This window comes from Erpetoichthys calabaricus, chromosome 2 (assembly GCF_900747795.2).
Source record: "Erpetoichthys calabaricus chromosome 2, fErpCal1.3, whole genome shotgun sequence".
In the NCBI taxonomy this organism is placed as follows: domain Eukaryota; kingdom Metazoa; phylum Chordata; class Cladistia; order Polypteriformes; family Polypteridae; genus Erpetoichthys; species Erpetoichthys calabaricus.
In genome coordinates, this window is record NC_041395.2 from 120,633,479 (window position 1) to 120,654,866 (window position 21,388).

At 37.2% G+C, this 21,388-nt stretch overlaps 1 protein-coding gene across 2 annotated transcripts in view; it reads right to left on the reverse strand.

The window, feature by feature from the left end:
• Positions 1-21,388, reverse strand: part of si:dkeyp-97b10.3 (NACHT, LRR and PYD domains-containing protein 1b allele 5) — a 90,510-nt gene that overhangs the window by 24,777 nt on the left and 44,345 nt on the right. For both annotated transcript variants that reach the window (XM_051923324.1, XM_028794453.2), the window contains 6 exons: positions 16,919-17,008; positions 13,665-13,708; positions 12,976-13,028; positions 12,655-12,872; positions 8,066-8,316; positions 298-432 (listed from right to left, as the gene is read on the reverse strand). In XM_051923324.1, the coding sequence (XP_051779284.1) occupies positions 298-432; positions 8,066-8,316; positions 12,655-12,872; positions 12,976-13,028; positions 13,665-13,708; positions 16,919-17,008 (791 nt within the window). The remainder of the gene's footprint in view (positions 1-297; positions 433-8,065; positions 8,317-12,654; positions 12,873-12,975; positions 13,029-13,664; positions 13,709-16,918; positions 17,009-21,388) is intronic.

The following is a 21,388-nucleotide window of genomic DNA, read 5'->3' on the forward strand; positions in this document are numbered from 1 at the left end:
AAGATCATGGAATCTTAATGTGTGATCTGTAAAATTTTGGAAAGTTTGGTACAAAAACAGTTTACCTGTTTAACAGTTTGTCTTAAAGAATGCTTAGTAAACAGATGCATGATTAAATTGGCTTAGATTTTTAATTTTAAAAGATTTTAAGAAAAGATTTGTGAGTTTAAGTTCTAGTAAGAAATCAGATTTAACTATGGTATAGGAGACTAAAATACCTAAGAGATATACATTAGAACCAATACTTAAATTATCTATGAATTTTCCAAAGGCACAATCCTAGAAACTGTTTAATACCTGAGGTGTTACATCAGCTTCAGGCTCACTGATTAGCTTGTACTTTTTGTTTTCTTCCAATAGTTTCTGACAAACAGGAGGTTTATCAATTTTTATGTACCTTTTGCAAGATGTTCTGCAGTCTTGATATATATCCTAAAAAGAACAAAGAACAAATAATTTAGGATATTACTATATCTTTAGAAATATCTGTTAAGCAAAGTAACATAATGAACAACACAAACATAAAAAGTGGACTTGCGATAACATGCAAGGGAGGAGGATGAGGGGTTATCTGAAGTACTGCAGTGTTTGTAATATTACTTTACTCTACAGACCTTAACTGTCAGCAGACTGGCATTTGATGTGAGTAGAATACTACTTTTCATCTTTGTCAGTTCATTGAGAGAAGAGAGCATATTAAATTTGGCATGTTAGCTTCCAACTTTAAACACAGTTTTAATACAACATAACAATCTATATTCATATATAAATGTGTAAGGGTTGTCTGCCTGTCACACAAACACTCATGCACACCTGGCCTTTAAAATTTGATCTTGTTCTCAATCGACAGCTTTTGCTGTGACACACACATGCCAGACAGCTTCAATAACATCATATACATAGCTGTACAGGTGAAATGCTTAAGTAAACACTTTCATAGCCTACAATTACAGATATCTCTTCTCATTTCCTTATGAAACTACTCAATCTCATTCATGCATTTAACCCTTCCATCCAACCATACACCATGGAATCTAGGGAGGTTGTTCACCCGGACCTGGCCAAATTCTAGTGTACACTGATGTTACAGCAATTCCAGCAAAGCTGAGTCCACGAGAAAACATTCAATTTAGCTTAGCAAAAACAACCCCTGAACTATGCCATTTCTCAGTTAGTCAAATTTATGTAACTGATTCAGCAACATACATATCTTTATAATTCCTCCCCCACCCCCATATATTCATCTCTTCTCCAACCTTTTAGTAATCAAGACTTGATGACTACAATTCCCATCATGCTCTATGGCAGATTATTTCATCAACCCCCACGCAGTTTCAATATGAGCACCAGCAAAACTGTGATGTCATCTGAGATAGTAGCTTCTATGTATTTTCTTTCCTTAAACTGTTTGTAAAAACAATTTCAATACCTTGCGGGATTACATTTTTTATTTTAGAGTACAACTTTTTCTCTCATCGTTGGTTATGTTTAGCCAAACTGCATTAACAAAACACATTTTCCCCTATATTTATTTTCATGTACATAATTTTCAGAAAAATGTGTAAGTCCAGAACTGGCTTATGCAGTGATGTCAATCGTTACCTATTATGATATCACATTTGACATCATCTATGCAGTGACATTGGCCCCACTGTCATACACTTGGTCAAGTATGCATTTTACTCTACTGTGTATACACACATGAAAATAGCTCTGAAATGCACAGCCTTGTCATTTTTACAAAAAGCCTACACTGTTGTCCACCTGCATATCGCCATTAACTTACCAATATGAAATGAATGACCAGCATTAACTGCTTTTTGAAGTAAGCAAACTACAGACGGAAACTATTAAAATAAAAAAAAGTTATGTGATGGACCTAAGTTACCACTGAACACACTGACTTTTTTTGTAGCTCCTATAGATGCTTTTATACTTACTGTATAATAAATCAATGTAAATTTTTAGCTTTCATACCAACTTTTTGGCCAGTTTCTTACTTTCAATGAATCAGCTTTAAATCGCCTTTATAGGATTAATGAATACAACTACTTGTGAAGCCCTGTGCTAACTCCTTTACTCAGGACCAATACTATAATAATACACAATTCCTCAGGCTTTTGGTTTAATGTTTCACCACATTATTGCACTGTTTCATCTTTGTGTTTTCCATGCACTTTTCTGTTTTAAAAAAAAAAACACTTTTGTTTTGGTTATCCATATTACAACACCTCTAAGTGCTTTTCCCATTCCATTTTATTTGAGGACCACACAAACACATATGCAGTATCAAGAACTTCCTATCTTTGCCTTCCATTACAGCCTCTGTTGATACTGCCCTAGGACATTTGCCATAAAACAAGCAAAACCTGAGAACAAAATAAGGAAATTATAACTGATAACACAAGAAGAGACCTCTTGCACTGAAAAACTATCAACATGACTTTTGCTATAACTAATGTAAATGTATCATTTTCTAATAACTTTGAATTCTAAAAATACAAAAGTAATAGAACTTTCATATTTAATGTATATTTTGATAATACTATCAACTGCACAACATAAGCCTGAATATTTAGTTGCACTGTGAGATGAGTGGCCTAGGAAACAAGGATGTGAATGCAGGAAGAAATAGTAAGAAGCAGGCAGAGCAGAACAATACCATTGCAGAAAAACACAACTTAAAGGAATTCTGTCTCTGCAAGAAAAGGCGACTTGTAGGTAATTGTTTCCTATGCATGTGTGCTGCATGCTCCAACAGAATGACAATCAAAGGCAATAGCATAAGACTGGTGGTTTGGAAGGAAGCAAATTATGCTTCCTAAGTCACTACAGTACTGATACTCACCAAGTGGCAGGGATGTCTGATGCTGTCTGAATAGGAGAGAATCCAAGAAAGAAATACTAGAAGTGGCAACATCTTTTTCTGCCAAAGAAAGCAGAGGCAGTGCTGCCTTATATAGAGTAGGCATGTTGATGATGGCCTATGTGGCCCGTCCTTTTCAATGTTACAGAAGGTAAAGATGTACTGAGGTCTCTGAATGCCGAAGGGAAATGTGACTTGAGAGACTTTATAGAAACACACCCTGATCCCAGTAGTTTTGTGTGAGAACTGAAAGCTAAAGAGATCAAGTGCTCAACTGGTGGCAGGAAAGGAGGCCAGTGTTAGAAAGTGATGGGGGTTAAGGAAGTATGGTACATAGGTAAGCAATTCCATTATACAGGCTAGGCTTACAATAGTGAGTTTACTTGAAATTATCACTTAGTTTACTTTATTACCATAATAACATCAGCTGCATGTCATTTAATTTACTGAGGCTCACAAAAATAGCATGTGAATACAAGCATACAACATAAGTACAACAGTAAAACTTATTTGCAAACTATCCCAAAACAACCAATTAAACAAAAAATATTAAAGCACATTGATCAAATTATTATAGAAGTCTTTTCAATTCAAGATATTAAGTAATGAGCCTTGCTGCTTATGGGTAATTGCTATAACAAATTATGGTAAATTTTTTTTCTGGAGCAATAAAAGAATTTTACCAAACATTAGAAGTATAGGCGAATACTGGGCAGGGCCTAAAACATATTATATACATGAATGTTATCCTTGGGAATAGTGTTCAGACAGTAATTATTTTCAGTTTATATGATACTAATAAGACATCTGATTGATAAAATGTATTGATCTTCTTTCATTTACTGATAAAATACAACTGTACATATCAATAAAACCTAAAGATCCATCTTCATTTAATTAAATGCTTTCATATGGAAAAATATTGAAAGACTGAAAATTTTACTTAAAATTCTGAAAAAAGTTATTTCTTGAGTTTTAATGCTGCAAAAAGCAAAACAAGACTGATTTATTAATGATTTTAACTTTAGCCTGGCACTTTAGATACTACCTCCACAACATGTTAACAGTTTTACTTTAGTCCTCGGACTGCCACATTGGGTTCTACCTATGAATTTTACTGGATTTTAAAATCCTTCTTTAAAGTTGTAAATGGTTCTCTTCTCTCTAAAGTTATCTTTTCTTACAGAATTTTTGGCATGTATTTCAGAAAAAGCTTGTTAAGCTTTTTACAGCAAAAGGAGAACTTTTATTGAAAATGTAATTTTATGTTTTTTTTAATTAATACTTAATTTATTAGCATCTAAAAAATGTTATTTTCACTTTTTCATTATATATTTTTGTGTTGCTCAAAGGCAAAAGAATATGTTTACATGCAATATTACATACATAAAACAAGGAAAGGTGCAATACATTTTAACTAGCCGACACCCGCAGTAGCATACGGCAGTGTAAGAATAGGAATGGAAAACGGTGAGAAAGGAATTCAGAAATCAAGAAGAAACAAATACTTATTCAAAGACGCAGTGTGCATGTAGAATTTCCGGCCAAGCAGGATTACATGTGAAAGTGATAAATAAATGAGGCTTTCCGAATTTACGTACTATGGTCATGGCATCCTGATAGTTTTGATGCATGTATCTTGGACTTCCTGGAAATGTGGACGGTAATATGATCATTTTGCCTACACGTACGTTGTTATTTTCAGCGTTTGCATGCAGTGCATCTGAAAGTCCTTTGTATTGTTCCACGCCCAGATCTTGTTGATGTAATCTGAGATAGTTGAGACGCGCGCCCTCTGTTTTAACATATGCATCTACGACGTACTGTTGGAATAGTTTGCCGCCGGAGTGCAAAATACTAAATGTATTCCTCATTGTTAATCCGTATGCGTAAAATTGGCATTGAGTAAGCCTTATTTGTTTGCCGGTTCTTTTATCGGGAACATGTTGTAAATCTTTGTGCCAGCCAATGTCTCTGTAAGGGAATAAAAGTGGGTAAACCACAGGATCGCAATTCATATTGAGCGTGGAAATCTGTTTACAGGAGTTGCCTATGGGATAGATGCAAATGTCCCTTTCGGTAGGCGGTTTGCTATCTTCTCCGACGAAAATCACTGCAGCATCGGTGTGACATGTCGGGGCATTGTATCGTCGTAAATCCTGCCTAGGGTTTTCCTTGAAAACCATTCGTACAGATGCTGTTGGATTGGACTGAGCGATTTCATGCATGTGTTTGTGTGATTTAGCGAAGGGGTTGATGGTTCCGATCATGGAATCTAGCTGGAGAAGTACATGTTTGCTGCATATTTATTTTGTAAGCGTACTTCAGTAGCTTGCACTGTGCCAAAAACATACAACTGTCCATAACCTGGGGCCTCATGTATAAATGGTGCGTACGCACAGAAATGTTGCGTACAAACCTTTCCACGCTCAAATCGCGATGTATAAAACCTAAACTTGGCGTAAAGCCACGCACATTTCCACGGTAACTCATACCTTGGCGTACGCAATTTCTCCGCTCGGTTTTGCAGACTGGCGGCACCCAGCGTCAAAGCAGTGCTACTGTTCCTGTGTGATCACCCTTTCTTTATTAGACCCACATTCCTGACGCGGCTTTATAAATACACTGAAATTAACTGCATATTGTTTATTAGTGTAATGCATCTGAGCGTAATTAACCTGTAGCGATATAATGGGCCAGGGAATTGCCATAGTATTCCAAATACCATAACTGCTTTAGCGTTGTTACTCTCACTGCATCTTGTTCTTCTTTTTGCTGCTCCCGTTAAGGGTTGCCACTGCGGATCATCTTTTTCCATATTACTCTCACTGCACCACTCGGAGTATTTATATCACTGTATCTGAGTGTGAATCACAGCAGCAGATGATCGGAAAGAGAATTATCGGTATACAGTTTCAAGTACACACTACCTCAACCACAGCAAAAAGCGTCAAAGCCTTTCCTGTACGGACCTCGCATTTCAGAAACAGTTTCATCCCAAGAACTATAAACGCACTCAATCAGTCCATCAAGTGCTCCTTGCAGAACTGTTTGTACTTATAAGTACAATCACCTCACTGTAAACTTACACTACAGTTATAATATTGCACAACCTGCACTACTTTATAAAGCGCGTATGATGACAATATCATTTTTAAGATGAAATGCAGCAAAATATGTTGCTTATAGTATACAGATAAAACTTTAACTTCATTTAAATAATCTGTATTGTTAATAATTAAACATGTGAGGACACGGTGCCGCAGCGTATAGCTAGTTCAAGGATAGCTCCTGCCTTGCGCTGTATTCTTGCTGGTGCTGACGCGACACTGGAAGGATAGACGAATAGAATAATGAAACATGTACTACGAAGATATTTCAATGTTCTTAACGTCTGTTTCAATGGCTTAACGTCTATTACAGAGCTGATTGTGTGGCGATTGGAGAAAGAAAAGTATGGACAGGAATTGGAGGTTAGTACGTTTGAAAGAGACAGTACTTCTGTAATAAATTATTTCATCGAAGGTCGCACATGGTGTAGCAAGCCTCTTGCGTGAGATATGAACAAGCACTGCGCCACCGTGTTCCCATGTTTAATAACATGCTTTCATTCCTATCATCATGAAAATGATATCACGTATACATCTCAGTATTTTAATTATTCAGAGAGCTGTAATATCTCGAATGTAATGCATTCTGTGTCCTGTCGGAGAAAGAGAAAGAACGGAAGCACGTAGTGATTCACACACATAGAGCACATAGAAGATCAAACACCGAACAAAGCATTTAACATGCTACTTGAGAAACTAGTAAAATAAACGATTTTAAGATGAAGTTTATGATGTTCTACTTTAATGGCAAAATAAACTACGTGATTAAAGTGGAAATTTCGAGATTAAAGTTGACATTTCGTGCTTTTTTCCCACTGTGTGCCTATGTTTTTTGTTTGTACCCTAATACGCTTTCATATGACACTCAGACGGTGGGCTACGACTTGCCTTTTCACGGCGACTTTGATATACGATTTCTTTTTTATTTCGGGCACTGTGCGACTTTGTGAATTTGATCGTTCGAGTTTTTCCGACACTCTGTCACTCGATCAACTTTCTTTTGTTGATTATACCACTGTTTAAACCAACAAATAGTACGTTTTTCCTTTGCCTCCACTTGGTATTCGCTGAAATTCTTATATTTTCCCCTGTGCTTTTCCCATTGTCTTTTCACAGAAGGCTATTTATATTGATTTGCATATTCAAAGAGGCGTAATTCTGGGAGGAGTTGGGGCGGGACATAAGGCGCGTGCACGTACGTTACTTTTCACTCTGGTCGGGATTTATGTAGTGGAAGAACGTGAAAGTATGCGTGCGCACAGATTCCTGCATCTGGATTTTTCTGTGCGTACGCACAATCCCGCTTTTGTGCTTACGCCATGTTATAGTGTGAGTTCTACGCACGGCATTATACATGAGGCCCCTGGAGAGGCAGAAGTGTTAGCGTATAGTGGAGAGATTTGACGATAAATTTGCCCATGTATTTAAAAACAGTATGGTCCGTGGCCAGGAGGTTAAATTATCTGTGCACCCATGGAAGCAAACGATATAGAAGAGTTATATTCTCAAATGTGTTCACGATAATTTTTAGCTTCTGATGTTTGCTGTGTAAGAAGCTGCTGTAAAGACACTGGTGGCTCCCGCAAAGGTGGTAAAACTACTTTACCGTTGTGGCAGCACCTCAAGTACTTGTTGGATGTATTACGCTCAGCAGGCCAGTACAGTGCATGACATGGAAGAGGACTAATAGGAATCGAGAAATGCTGTGTCGGTTGCGTGTGGGAAGGACTGGTTTTGAAATGGAAGCAGGACGAACCAGAAGAGAAATATATACAAGAGATGAATTTGTTAAAATTCCTGAGGTCAGTGTCCGTATTTACTTGATTAATACTGTGTTTCAATTAAATATAATTTTAATAACTAATCCTGAATTGTTAATCCTGAATGAGGTAATTCGATGAGATTTTCCTTTAAAGTCCATATGTTCAAAGCTAGGCCATTACACTCACAAATGATTCTCATTACATCAAATTAATTTTTATGTACCTCCATCTGGTATCTGATGTGCCATAATTCATATTCATATAGCAAGTATATTTGGTTAATATGTAGTATTAGTCAAAACAAAAAAAAAAAATAAATTCTTTACCTGTATTTCAGAGTTATTATTTGCAGAAAAATGAATGCGAAAGGATGTTGAAGATCCACGCCCCACCACCATATAAATAAGAACAACACCGTGATGTCCTGCTGGCTCTGATGTCTCAGCAATCGGACCCATGGGAGACAGTGAAGTAACATTCCACTTGACATGGGACCCAGAATGGTCATGTGAAGGCTCAATTATGGCTGTATTTTTCTTAAAATGGAGAATTCCCAGCTTCATGTGTGCATCATGATCTACAGATAAATTATTATAATTTTTAATAATTTCAGAACAAGAAATTATTCAAACAACCAGCCCATTAAATACTGTATCATCATTAGAATAATTCTATAATAACAAAAATATGAACAGATGAATGAATAAGAATAAATAAAAGATGACAAGTGATGTACTGAAAATTATAACCATGGAGATTTTACAGATATTCTCAAGTTCATTCAGGGCCGGATTTATATGAAAAGAGGCCCTAGGCTATTCCACTTATGAGGCCCTTTCACCTTCCATTTTTAAGTTTGTAAATTACATGAGAGATAATAAAATTTTGCTAACAATTTGAATGTAGGCCCGTCTTGATCTTGAGGCCCTAGGCTGAAGCCTAGTTAGCCTATAGGAAAATCCGGCCCTGAGTTCATTACTGATATGTTTGTGCATTCAAAATACAATGGCTGCATAAACATATTTGGACATGGTGCTATTGTTCCAGTAATACACAGGGAGCTAATAATTTCCTAAGAATTAAGTTTTTTTGGATGCCACCAAGGAACTGTACAGGAATTTTTAAAGCCTTTTTCCCTTTAGAAAGTTTTTTTTTGCTTTTTTTTACCTGCACAGGAATAAAGGTAGTGGAGTGTTTGTGAGAAGTGTGTGGAAAAGTCACTTTACTTTAAGTTGTACTTTTTACTTGAATTCAGAACTAGCGTTGGCAAGGGTAGACAGGGTAGTTGTGGAAACAATGAATTGTGTAAAAAAATAACGAATGTAGTAGGTACGAGTAGTTAAAACTAACTGAGTCCATAGTGGGATGAAGTTAAGGCATATAAAGAATAAATGTATAGAGCGCCGTATACTGTAGTACTAGCACAGTAAGGCATTGTCACTAGTAGAAAGCAAGGGTACATGTGTTAATTTCTTAGAAAGAAAGCATTTATTTAAGTACATGTAGGCGGCTGACTTCAAAGTGGTTAAGAGAGTGGGTCAGCGGTGGTAGAAACAGACAAGCAAATGAGTAAATAACCAGTGGGTGATAATCAGTAAACAAGTGTTCTTAGTAAGAAGGAAATAGTGGGTAAAAAGTTCTACAGTACTTGATAGAACAGTTCTTTGCAGTCAGGAAAGCTAGTGCAATTAAGAGCGTTACAGTAAGGGTTCAATAATAGGAAGGAATACATAATGGTGTAAAAGCAGGGGGCATAAAGTTAGGAAAATACACAATGAAAGGTAAAGTTGAATAACTTTAAGGAATGACAACCAGAAAGCAGTCGACGGGGTGGAGTATTACAGGAGCTTTAGGGGACAGAATGTATTAAATAACTGCAATGTTTCTTTAATCTATTAATTTATTAATTTTATTACAGTTAAATCATTTACGTTTAATAAAAAGAGTTGAGCAGTTTAGTAAACCAAAGCAAAATTTTAAAAATTAGTCTAGCGTAATGCAAGTTCTGTTGGATGTTGGACTTTTTAGAGATATGGCTTGAAAGAGTAAGTCCTCCTTGAAGGCGGTGTAGATGCCTGCTGATTCAGCATCCAAAGCTCATGGTCACTGTAATGGGAGAGGATTTGTCTGGCTTGTTTTACAGTAGAGAATTAATGGCCCCGGCCCAGATGTCCTATAGAGAGATAGTGTGCAACCCTAAGGTGGCCCAGGAAGAGATTCCAGTCCACAAAGGAAGAGATAGGTGTGTCAAAGTCACAAAGCACAAGACAAATGATGCACATTGTTCAGGGGCATTAGGAAATTAGTGAATAAATATATAAACTCTTGACACATATTTTTAGGAAATCACTGGGCAATGGGGAAATTCTGAAGGACTAGAAAATGACAAATATTATCCTGTTATATAAAAAGGGTAATCGAGCAGATCCAAGTAACTATAGGCCAATGAGCTTAATGTGTATCACTGATAAATTAATGGAAGGAATTTTAAAGGATAAAATTGAACAAACATATGACAAGAAAATGAGTTTTATTGAACATTCAGCGTAGTTCAGACATGAGAGGTCATGTTTTACTAACATGCATAAACACTATGAGGAAGCAACAAAAAGCATGCGGCCAGAGTGATGCATTTCATATTTTTTATCTTGACTTTCAGAAAGCATTTGATAAGGTACCACATAAGAGATTGGGCATTGAACTTAAAGAAGTGTGAGTTCGGGGTATACTATATTGATGGGTGAAGAACTGGCTAAAACACAGAAGTAGAGGGTTATGGTGCTAGGAACCTTGTCAGAATTTGGTTAAGAGTGGTGTTTCATTAGGGCTGCTGCTATTTTTAATATACTGTGACCAATGCCGCAGAGAGTATTTCAATTGGAAATAAACACACTCTTACACCTCCTCTTTGCGGGATCAGCTGCAGGCTTGCTGGCTTCGAACATTTAAAAGACTGAGCAGCAGCCATCCTGAGGTCTCACGCTCCTGTCCTCTCTTCCCCTAGACTCCCTCTGCTCCGATCGCTGCTTCCAAGATGCTGTACCCCCTTGAAGAGGAAGACTTTGTGTTCTTTTGACCAGGAGTCAGGGCCGAGGTTTCACTTTTGACAGCTGTTGCCAGTGTGGCAGGACCGCTTCTGAAAGAGTCTTGTGTTTGTATCTGCCAGAACTGCAATAAATCTTCTGCTCCTTGGAAACCCTTCTGTGCTCTCCTGTGCAACTTTGTGACCCAAGCTTAACAATACACAAATTAACTGCATAGGAATATACAGGGCAGCACGGTGGTGCAATGGTAGAGCTGCTGCCTCGCAGTAAGAAGGCCTGGGTTCACTTCCCGGGTCCTCCCTGCATGGTATTTGCATGTTCTCCCTGAGTGGGTTTCCTTTGGGTGCTCCGGTTTCCTCCAACAGTCCAAAGACGTGCAGGTTAGGTGCACTGGCGATCCTAAATTGTCCCTGGTGTGTGGGTGTGTGTGTGTGTGTGCCCTGCAGTGGGCTGGCACCCTGCCCGGGGTTTGTTTCCTGCCTTGCGCCCTGTGTTAGCTGGGATTGGCTCCAGCAGACCCCCGTGACCCTGTAGTTAGGATATAGCGGGTTGGATAATGGATGGATGGATGGAAGATTATACAATAAATAACAAGCTGATTAAATTTGCATAAGATACTTAGCTAGCTGGATTGGCAGGTAAGCTAAAATCCATTGATTCATGACAGAAGGACATGAGCAGCATACACTCTTGGGCAAGTTTGTGGCAGACGAAATTTATTGTAAGTAAATATGAAGTATTACATGCAGGAAGTAAAATGTTAGATTTGAATACACAATGGGAGGTCTGAAAACTGAAAGTACATCTTATGAGTACGATTTAAGAGTTGTAGTGGACTCGACATTATCAACTTCAAGACAATGTTCAGAAGCCATTAAGAAGGCTAAAAGAATGTTAAGTTATATAGCACGATGTGTAGACTACATGTCAAAAGAGGTTATGCTCAAGCTTTATAACGTACCTCTGAGGCCTAATCTAAAGTACTGTGTACAGTTTAGGTCTCCAGGACACAAAAAAAAGACATGGTAGCACTAGAAAAAGTCCAGAGAAGAGCGACTAGGTTGATTCCAGGGCTACACGAGTTGAGTTATGAGGAATGATTAAAAGAGATGAACATTTCCATTTTAAGGAAAAGGAGATTAAGTGGTGACATGATTCAACTGTTTAAAAGTTCAAATTATAAAAGGAATTAATTAGTTCAGTGGATTGAGACTGTTAGTTTAAAATGAGTTCAACAAGAATGCAGGAACACAGTTGGAAACTTGTTACAAGTAAATTTTGCACTAACATTAGGACATTCTTTTCACAGAGAACCACAGACACATGGAATAATTGATCGAGTAATGCAGTAGACAGTAGGAGTTAAGGGACCTTCAAAGTTAGTGTTGATGTTAATTATTATAATTCTGATATAAAGTGAAACAATATCAATGTAGGTAAACATCTAAAAAAGTAATGAATAAGATCTAATCAAATTTTATATTCTTTGCTTTAATAATGTATGTTTCTCAAATTACATATTTACAAAGCTACTTTTTTATGCCTTTTAACAAATAAAGTTTTTTGTGACAAAGGCAAAATCACAATAGGCATGTCTATGACAGTTATTGAGAATACTGAAATATAACTTAATATAAGCAAATTATTGAATACATACTTGTATATATTAGTTCAAATATTCCTTTAAATAAACAAATCACAACAAGAGATAGCCCCACAGAAGAGAACTTTTGACACTAGTCTAGATCTACTACTTTACTTTGAAACAGAGACGCTATTTCTTACCAATGCTTACCACTTTAACAAAAAGTAAACATTTGAATAAAATGTGCACATATTTTGTAATTACTAACTTACTATGTTTACCTTACCTCCTAAACACAGAGAGTGGGGAAAATGAACTGCTTTTAGAATGGCTGGATCACAGTCAATATCAAAAAGTGGGCCAACAATCTTCCATGGTCTTTTCAGTTGCATACTGTATTTGCTCCAGGATAGTACTGAATATGTGATTATAATTATTCCTTCTACTTCAAATACTAAACCAGTTGCCATGCACTGGTATGTCCCTTCACTATCCAGCTTCAAGCTATTGAGAAAATAAAAACATAAACAATAATCATAAGGTTGGTTGTTTTTAAATTTTTTTTCCAAAAATAATGGATTGTGAAAAGGCATTTCAAAATACTTACACAAAGCCCCCTTTGGAAGTATTTGTTGGAGATACTTCTTCACAGGACAGAGTCTATAACATAATACACAAAAAGCATCCAGCAGATATATCATTATAATTGTTCAGGTTTTAACTTAGATCTGTTTATCTGGAGCTATTCTTCATAACTTATGGGGTAAAAAGTTCCCATAGTCTCATTTGAACAATGAAGTTATAAAGTTACCATAACCTGCATGTCTTGTCCGACTTAAAATGGTAAAATCCTCAGGTCTCTGATCAAGGTTTTTGATCAATATATATAATTATTGAATTTTATATATTTATATTATATATTTAATATCTTAACATTATTAAAGAAGAAAAGCTTAACTTTCTGCCTACTATTATAAGTAAAATATGCTTTACATGTATTAAGTTTCTGACAGTACTTAAGAAAAATGACATATACCTTCCCCTGCAATAAATATTTCACATGGATACTACCACAGCACTAATACAATGCTTTCCTGTAAACTGCTAAGAAAATGTTCAGAATCAGAGTAATTGTGGGTCTGGTCAAAACCTTAACCTAAATATTCTTCAGTAAACACACCAAATCCAGATCCACAAGGTGCACATATAGAGACATATTCCATACAGAAAATAATATTGTTTTAAAGCTAAAACACAAATGTATTTTTATATGCAAATGTGTTAAAAATTACATACTTGCAAAGCCTTGCATTTTTCACACCATGGCTTAAGGTAGGTCTCTGTAAAGGAAAAAAAAACACTAGAATTTATATACTGTAGTTGGTATTGCAGACATTTAAAAAAATGTCTGAATACACCATACCTTAGTATAAAATGCATTAAACCACTTCTCTAAACTTTTTGCTATTTGTGCCTGACAAAAAGAACGAACCAAATACATAAGCATGCTATCTATCTATATATATAAAATTCTTTTCGTGTTTGAAACGGAAATTACATATGACCACGCGATATGGAAATTACATATGAAACGGAAATTACATATGACCAAGAAGTGCGCCCCGCGTCGTCCTCTCCCAGCCCTCCTGTCTGGACTATAGCGCTGAGCTGTCTGCTGCCAGGCGCGTTCTGACAGAGAAGTTTTATTTATTCGTCCACGTGACTGTCGCGGAAACTGCCACATTGTAACTTTTTTTTAGTTGGCAGTACTTGATAGTAGAAGAGATAAGGAAAACAGCTTTGCAAATTTCTACCTTTTAACTGTGGCGAGCTGTAAACAATGTGAATGAGAACAGAGTGGACGCTGGGAGGCGCGGAATGTCGGGCTGCGCCGCGGGGTCGAGAGCTTCGCAGTTTCGGGCAGCGTCCTCTCTTCTCGCACTGTTTGTGACACTTCAGGTGCCCTGTCGGTTCCTAGGAGAGTGGAAATCTTTGCGAATGAGTGTAATCGGCGCCATCGAAGCAGGACTCTGTTTGTAAATTACCCTGCACGACTACTTACTGTCCTTTAAGGTGAGTTCAGGTCACTAAAACCCCGCAACATTCAAGGTTCCTTTTGTGATTAATTATTTTAATAAGCAAATCACAGGCACATAGTGCAAGGTTGTCAGGCAGAAATTTGGACGATCACATAGAAAATGTAATTTCTATACCACAGCAATCGTGTAGCGCCTTTCACAAGGGATCTACTACCGAGACATAATCCAAATACATTTTACCTGCTGTTAGTACTACTTACCTGTTGTGTTATAGCGCCTTTAAAATGTAGTTTACCCCAAAACACTCCAGTTGTGCTCAATATATCTTTACTTCTTATATGTTAATGTTTTACTGTTTAATAACTTATGGACTACATTTTATTTTTTTCCCTTGCACTCAGTGAGCGAAGCCACTGGGTAATCAACTAGTAACAAATAAGAAAATCATAGCTGTTAAGATGTATTTATCATGTGTGTGCTTAGTTTCAGAAATAAGCAATTTTTAACCAGAGTTCCAGCTTTTCCAATTTAAAATCTATCCCCCCAGCCATCTTTTACACATGTTTCATACATGAAGCTGAAGCAGTAACTGGTGGCAAAAAGTCAAGCCCTCCACATTGTTTGTGTGTTTATTAAAAAGGGGTACAAAAACAGATAAATAGATTCAAGCATTTCATTTTTTTTAAAATGGGCAACACTAATATAAACAGTGCTCATCAAGAGAAGACACAAATTTGCTTCCAAGATCAGTGATGAACAGTGATAAAATGTGCAGGATCACAGTTCATTTAATTGCTATGGTAACAGTTGGGTACTTTGACCCTTAAAATTCTGAAATCATATTTGGAAATAAAGTTACTACTCTCATATGTTGCAGTAAAAATAATAACCAACAACCGCAGAAGCGCTTTTTCTCCAAATTACAAAAAACCTAGCCACTGGAGCCCATCTGAAATGTAATTGTACCAGCTGCATCTGCTGATTTGAAAAGTCCTCCAGTTCATTCAGTGTATCTTTCATATTAAAAATATTAATTGCATTAATAATAACAAGTAATTAATTAATTCCCAATCTACTTATAACTGTTGCCCTTACGTTTGGTATTCATTACTGGTTTATATAGTATCCACTCTCTGTGATACTAACTGACTTTAATTATCTTGCACTTGAATACTCTGTGTACTTAACATACTTTCTAAATCTATTACTATCATGACTAGTTCCATTATTGTACTGTATGCTTTCTGGACTTGCACTCATCTTCAGCTCTTTTTCCTGTTTTGGTCTTTTGTCTTTTCCTTTATTTTTGTTCTTTCTTTTTTTCTTAGTATTTTTTCCGCTCTGTGGGCAGGTCCCCAAAGAGGAAGGTGACAAAGCAGTTTCTGTCCATCTCATATTCTTGATTGTCAGCCAGGTGGCAATACTCAGACTTTACTTCTTGGTACTCACCATAACTGTTTGAGCACTATTTTTCACAGTGTCACTTTACCCCAGTTTTCAAGTTGTACCCTGGTCACCTGCATGTATTTAACCCTGTCTGTCATTCTTAATTACCTGCATAAACCCAAAGTCTCCAAATACCACAAAACAGAAGTAAACACTGCTGCAAAAGATAAGGAAAAAAAAAGTTAAAATATCTTTCCTGACTTCCTGCACTAACTTCCATTATTCTGTCAATGCCTATATCTCTTTTTTTATTGTCAGACTGTGGCCTGAAAATATCAGATAAAACCTATCCAAAATTCAAGTGCCAAATCCAGCAGATTAGCCCGGTTCTGGCTGCTTAACCTATGGGTATATGCTCTCTGTCTTGACACATATAAGTAGACAAATGCTGGCTCTTACATTATACAGGAATAATCAGGTTTAACGTATTATCACTAAAACAAAATCTAGCCACTTTTCAAACTGGCCAATGCAATTCTTCCATTTTTAATTGTATTTCTTTTATTTTTTTCATCTCGTTTTAACTCCACTTTTTTCTTCACTCACTGTTTCTTCTTTCTTTCATCCCTCTCCTTACATTCCCTGTTGCACTCTGACATTTCATCTGAGCTCTTGTCAGTCTCAGGTAAGTCACCTGCCCATTTACTGTGGACGGGTCATGATTCTTTCTTACCCTGTTTTTGTTCTCTTTTGTGGTGGCTATTTTGCATGCTTGTACCTCACATTTTTCATGTTAACAGATCTGTCAAACGCCGTCTCTAAATTTTCACACACCACCATATTGTCACTTTATACTGTTCCTGCTTTTTTCTGTATACTGTTCTTCATATGGGCCAATTTTAAATTGTCAGTTTACTCAAAATGCATCTCTTTGGTATGTGGGAGAGGAGTATAATCCAGTAACTGAAAATTATAGATTGTATCACCCTCCAGTGAAGCATTAAAAGTTATCATGTAGCAATATTTCACAAAACACGAGAAAAGCACACACAAGCAAAAAAAATGTTTAGAGGTATATAACTCTATAAAAACACAAACATTGCTAAGTAATTAATACACTCTTACCTGTTTTCAGGTTATGTTTAGTTTTCCGAGAATCTACTTCTTTTTCATCTTCTTCAAAATTTTCTTCTGCTAAGGATGACGTTCCAGTTTCTGCATGCCCCCAAGTATAATGAAAAGAGCAGATTACAGAGATTAAAAAACAACAGTTATACACCAAGATTTGTGACTAAATTAAAGTCAATATATTTAGCAATGTTCAGTGAATTGATAAAAAATAAATTTACATTTAAACAGGCTCATGTGAAAAAATGTCATAATAAAATTTTAGTAAGATATTTATCGACCAGAATTTTCAATACAAGTAAAGTTAAAGCTGTTATACCCAAGTATTGACACGATAGTTTGAATAATTTGGTACAGGAAAAATGTTTTAATTTTCTGAGTAGTTATTGATAAAATTATTATTTGTCACCCCTAGTAGCCCTAAAATTAAAGGAACATCTGACATTGTATTTGATAATGGAAAGTGTCTGACTGGTTATGAGATTGTTTATGCATTTGCAAATACATGTGCAAATTATCTCTTTGTGGTGTATGAAGTATTATCATAAACAGTAAATTTTGTGGTTTGAGGTGTAAAACATCCTCTCTGTCTGACATACCATGAGCTAAAATGTGATTATGTTTCCATTTTAGACTTCAAGTAAACATCCTTTATCCACTGAAGTGGTTTAAAGAGCTGCTTTTCTATTATTCCAAATGTTTGATCAGAATCAAATGTATTTTTCCCCAAAGACAGTAATTAAACTGCTTGATCAAAAGAAATTACATTTTCTGTGATTCTTGGTAACTACCATAGGAAAAGCAACCAAGAAATTTTGCTGCATTTTTCAATCTTTAGCATGAAATAATGTGTGTAGTGTAGTTACATTTACCTGTGATGACTGTATTAAAATGTTCAAATGCATGTTACAGAAGAGTAAGGGAAGCCTGGAGTTCTTTAAAGTCATTTGATACACCGAGGCAGGAAAGGTCACTTACTGTTCAACAGTTACATATACAGTGCATTCAGAAGTGTTCAGACCCCACCACGTTTTTCACATTTTGCTATGTAGCAGCCTTACGATAAAATCAAACATCAAACAACCCTTACACTCCAGAAGCATAAAAATTATTTATTAAAAATAAAAAAATACATCACATTAACACAAGTACCTGTACTCAGACACCTTTACTCAGCACTTAGCTGAAGCACTTCTGGCAGCAATTACAGCTTGGAGTATTCTTGGGTATGAAGTGACAAGCTACACACACCTTGATTTGGGGTTTTTATGCCATTCGTCACTGCAGACCCTCTCAGGCTCTGTTAGGTGGAAGATAGACTGTTGATGGACAGTTATTTTCAGTTCTCTCCAGAGATTAATGTTTTAGGGGGGCCATTCTAGGATATTCATAAGAGTTATCCTAAAACCACTCCTGTGTTATCTTTACTTTGTGCTTCTTGTTACTGTCCTGTTGGAAAGGGGACCTTCAGCCTAGTCGGAGTTCCAGAGCACTAGAGCAGTTTTTCATTTTGTACCTTGTTCTGATCAGCTTCCCCTCAACCCTAAGAAGTCTCCCAGTCCTTGTCACTGAAAAATAGACCCCACAGTATAATACTGTCACCACCATATTTTACCGTTGGAAAGGTATTGTGCAGGTGATGAGTGATGCCTGGTTTCCTCCAGACATGACACTTAGAATACAGGCCAAACAGTTCAATCTTGGTTTCATCAGATCACAGTATCTAGTTTCTAACAGTCCAAGAGTCCTTTGCATGTCTTTTTACAACCTCCAAGCAGGTTTTCATATGCCTCTTACTGAGGAGAGGCTTCCATAAGGGAACTGTGTAAACAGAAATATGGGTGGGATGAAGAAGTAGAAGTTAAGTGATTCCAGCAATGGAAAAAATGGATGGACAACTTGCAGCTACTTGTGTATTACAATGTGATTACAGACTTTATTGGAACAGAAAGAGAGCTACGAGAATTAGTTAAAAATTCTGACCAAGAAAAAAATTTGCAATGCCATGATGAAGAAAGAAATCGAATGGATTTTTAATCCACCATTGGCCTCCCATCAAGGCCGCATGTGGGAAAGACAAATTAGAAGCATATAAAAGGTCCTAAACTCAGTACAGGCATTAAACTGACTGGCTTTGGTCACATAATGTCCGCATAAATGTATCATTTTGGAGACGCTTCTGAAGATGGATATGGCACTGCTTCTTACCTTCTCCTAACTAATAAAGAACATAAGAGACATTGTTGGGCAGCACGGTGGTGCAGTGGGTAGCGCTGCTGTCTCGCAGTTGGGAGACCTGGGGACCTGGGTTCGCTTCCCGGGTCCTCCCTGCGTGGAGTTTGCATGTTCTCCCCGTGTCTGCATGGGTTTCCTCCGGGCGCTCCGGTTTCCTCCCACAGTCCAAAGACATGCAGGTTAGGTGGATTGGCGATTCTAAATTGGCCCTAGTATGTGCTTGGTGTGTGGGTGTGTTTGTGTGTGTCCTGCAGTGGGTTGGCACCCTGCCCGGAATTGGTTCCTGCCTTGTGCCCTGTGTTGGCTAGGATTGGCTCCAGCCGACCCCTGTGTTCGGATTCAGCGGGTTGGATAATGGATGGATGGAAGAGACATTGTTCATTTTTAATGGGGAGGTCAAGAGTGGCAGCACTGAAACCTGTAACAATACCAAGTTTGGAATTAACAGCAGCTGTGGTAGCAGCCAAAATAGATAAAATGCTAAAATGTGAACTGCAAATTCCCCTGCAAGAGACAACCTTTTGGACTGATAGGACCACCGTATTAAGGTACATTACAAATGAAAGTGTCCGCTACAAAACCTTTGTTGTCAACAGAGTTACAGTGATAAGGGAGGACACACAGCCCTCGCAATGGAGATATGTCACATCTACTCTAAATCCAGCAGACCAGGCATCACGAGGATCGACCATTGAAGGTTTCATCAAAAGAAAGATATGGATTCAAGGCCCAAACGTCCTCTTAAAGCCAGAACATGAATGGCCAAAAAGACCAGATGAAGGGGACTTGCTTATTAAGGATGATATAGAAGTCAAAGGCTGTGTAGTAAACTCAACAAGTGCAGAAGAGAAAACCAAAACAGTAAAAGAACTTATAGGCTACCATTCAGAATGGCTAAGTCTGAAGAAAGCAGTAGCATGGTTCCTTAAGTTCAAAGAGGTGCTATTGCATCTAAAAGACAAAAGAAAGGCATTCCAAGGCATGGTCATCTAAACTGAACACAACCCAGAAAGACAAAAAACACTAATCACAGAACATATGAAGTAATATAAATTAACAATGAAGATAAAGCCATTTTTCCTTAGAAGACTTGTCTAAAGTAAAAAAGGAAATTATTCGACATCGGTCAATTACAAGCTTATCCAGAAGTGACTAAAGCCTTACATAAAAATCAACATGTAAAGAAAAGTAGCCAAATTTACAAACTTGATCCACTCCTGCAAAGTGGAATCCTAAAGGTTGGAGCAAAGCAAACCAAAGTTGCTATGCCAGAAAAGGCTAAACACCCCACAATTCTTCACAAAAATTCACACGTTGGTGCCGTTATTTTGCAAAACATTCATAAAGAACATGGACACTGTGGATGTAACTACATGCTAGAACAGTTGTGTCATAAATTTTGGATCCCTCAAGCCAATTCAGCTATCAGAAAAATGATTTCAAAGTGTACAACCTGCAGAAGATACAATGCCAAAACGGGTTAGCAAAAAATGGAAGATTTACCCGAAGATCTTCTACTGCCTGACCAGCCGCCCTTTACCAACACTGGAGTTGATTATTTTGGACCTTTTCAAATAAAAAGAGGACAAAGCTTAGTCAAGAGGAGTACAGTCATTTTCACTTGCCTAACAATAAGGGCTGTACATATAGAAATTGTACACAGCTTGGACACTGATTTCTGTATCAATGCCATACGTCGACCTATTTGCAGAAGAGGGCAGATTAAAATTATGCACTCAGATAATGGAACAAACTTTATTGGAGCAGAAAGAGAGCTACGAGAATCAGTTAAAAATTCTGACCAAGAAAAAATGTACAATGCCATGAAGAAGAAAGAAATCAAATGGATTTTTAATCCACCATTAGACTCCCATTAAGGTGGTCTGTGGGAAAGACAAATTAGAAGCATAAAAAAGGTCCTAAACTCAGTACTTAACCAACAATGAAAGCCTTCAAACAGTGATGTGTGAAGCCAAATCCATCATCAACAACAGATCCCTTACATAGGTATCAGATGATCCGAATAACTTGGAGGCACTAACACCCAATCTTGCCAAATACCAGATTGGTGAAGTGTTGCAGTGATGCTTGTCCTTCTGGAAGTTTCTCCCATCTCCACACAGATTCTCTGGCGCTAAGCTAGTGTGTGAATTATGGATAATTATGGGGGTCACTGCATATATGGGGGCCATATAGCACCTTTCTCATGCTTAATTAGCTTCACAGAGTCTC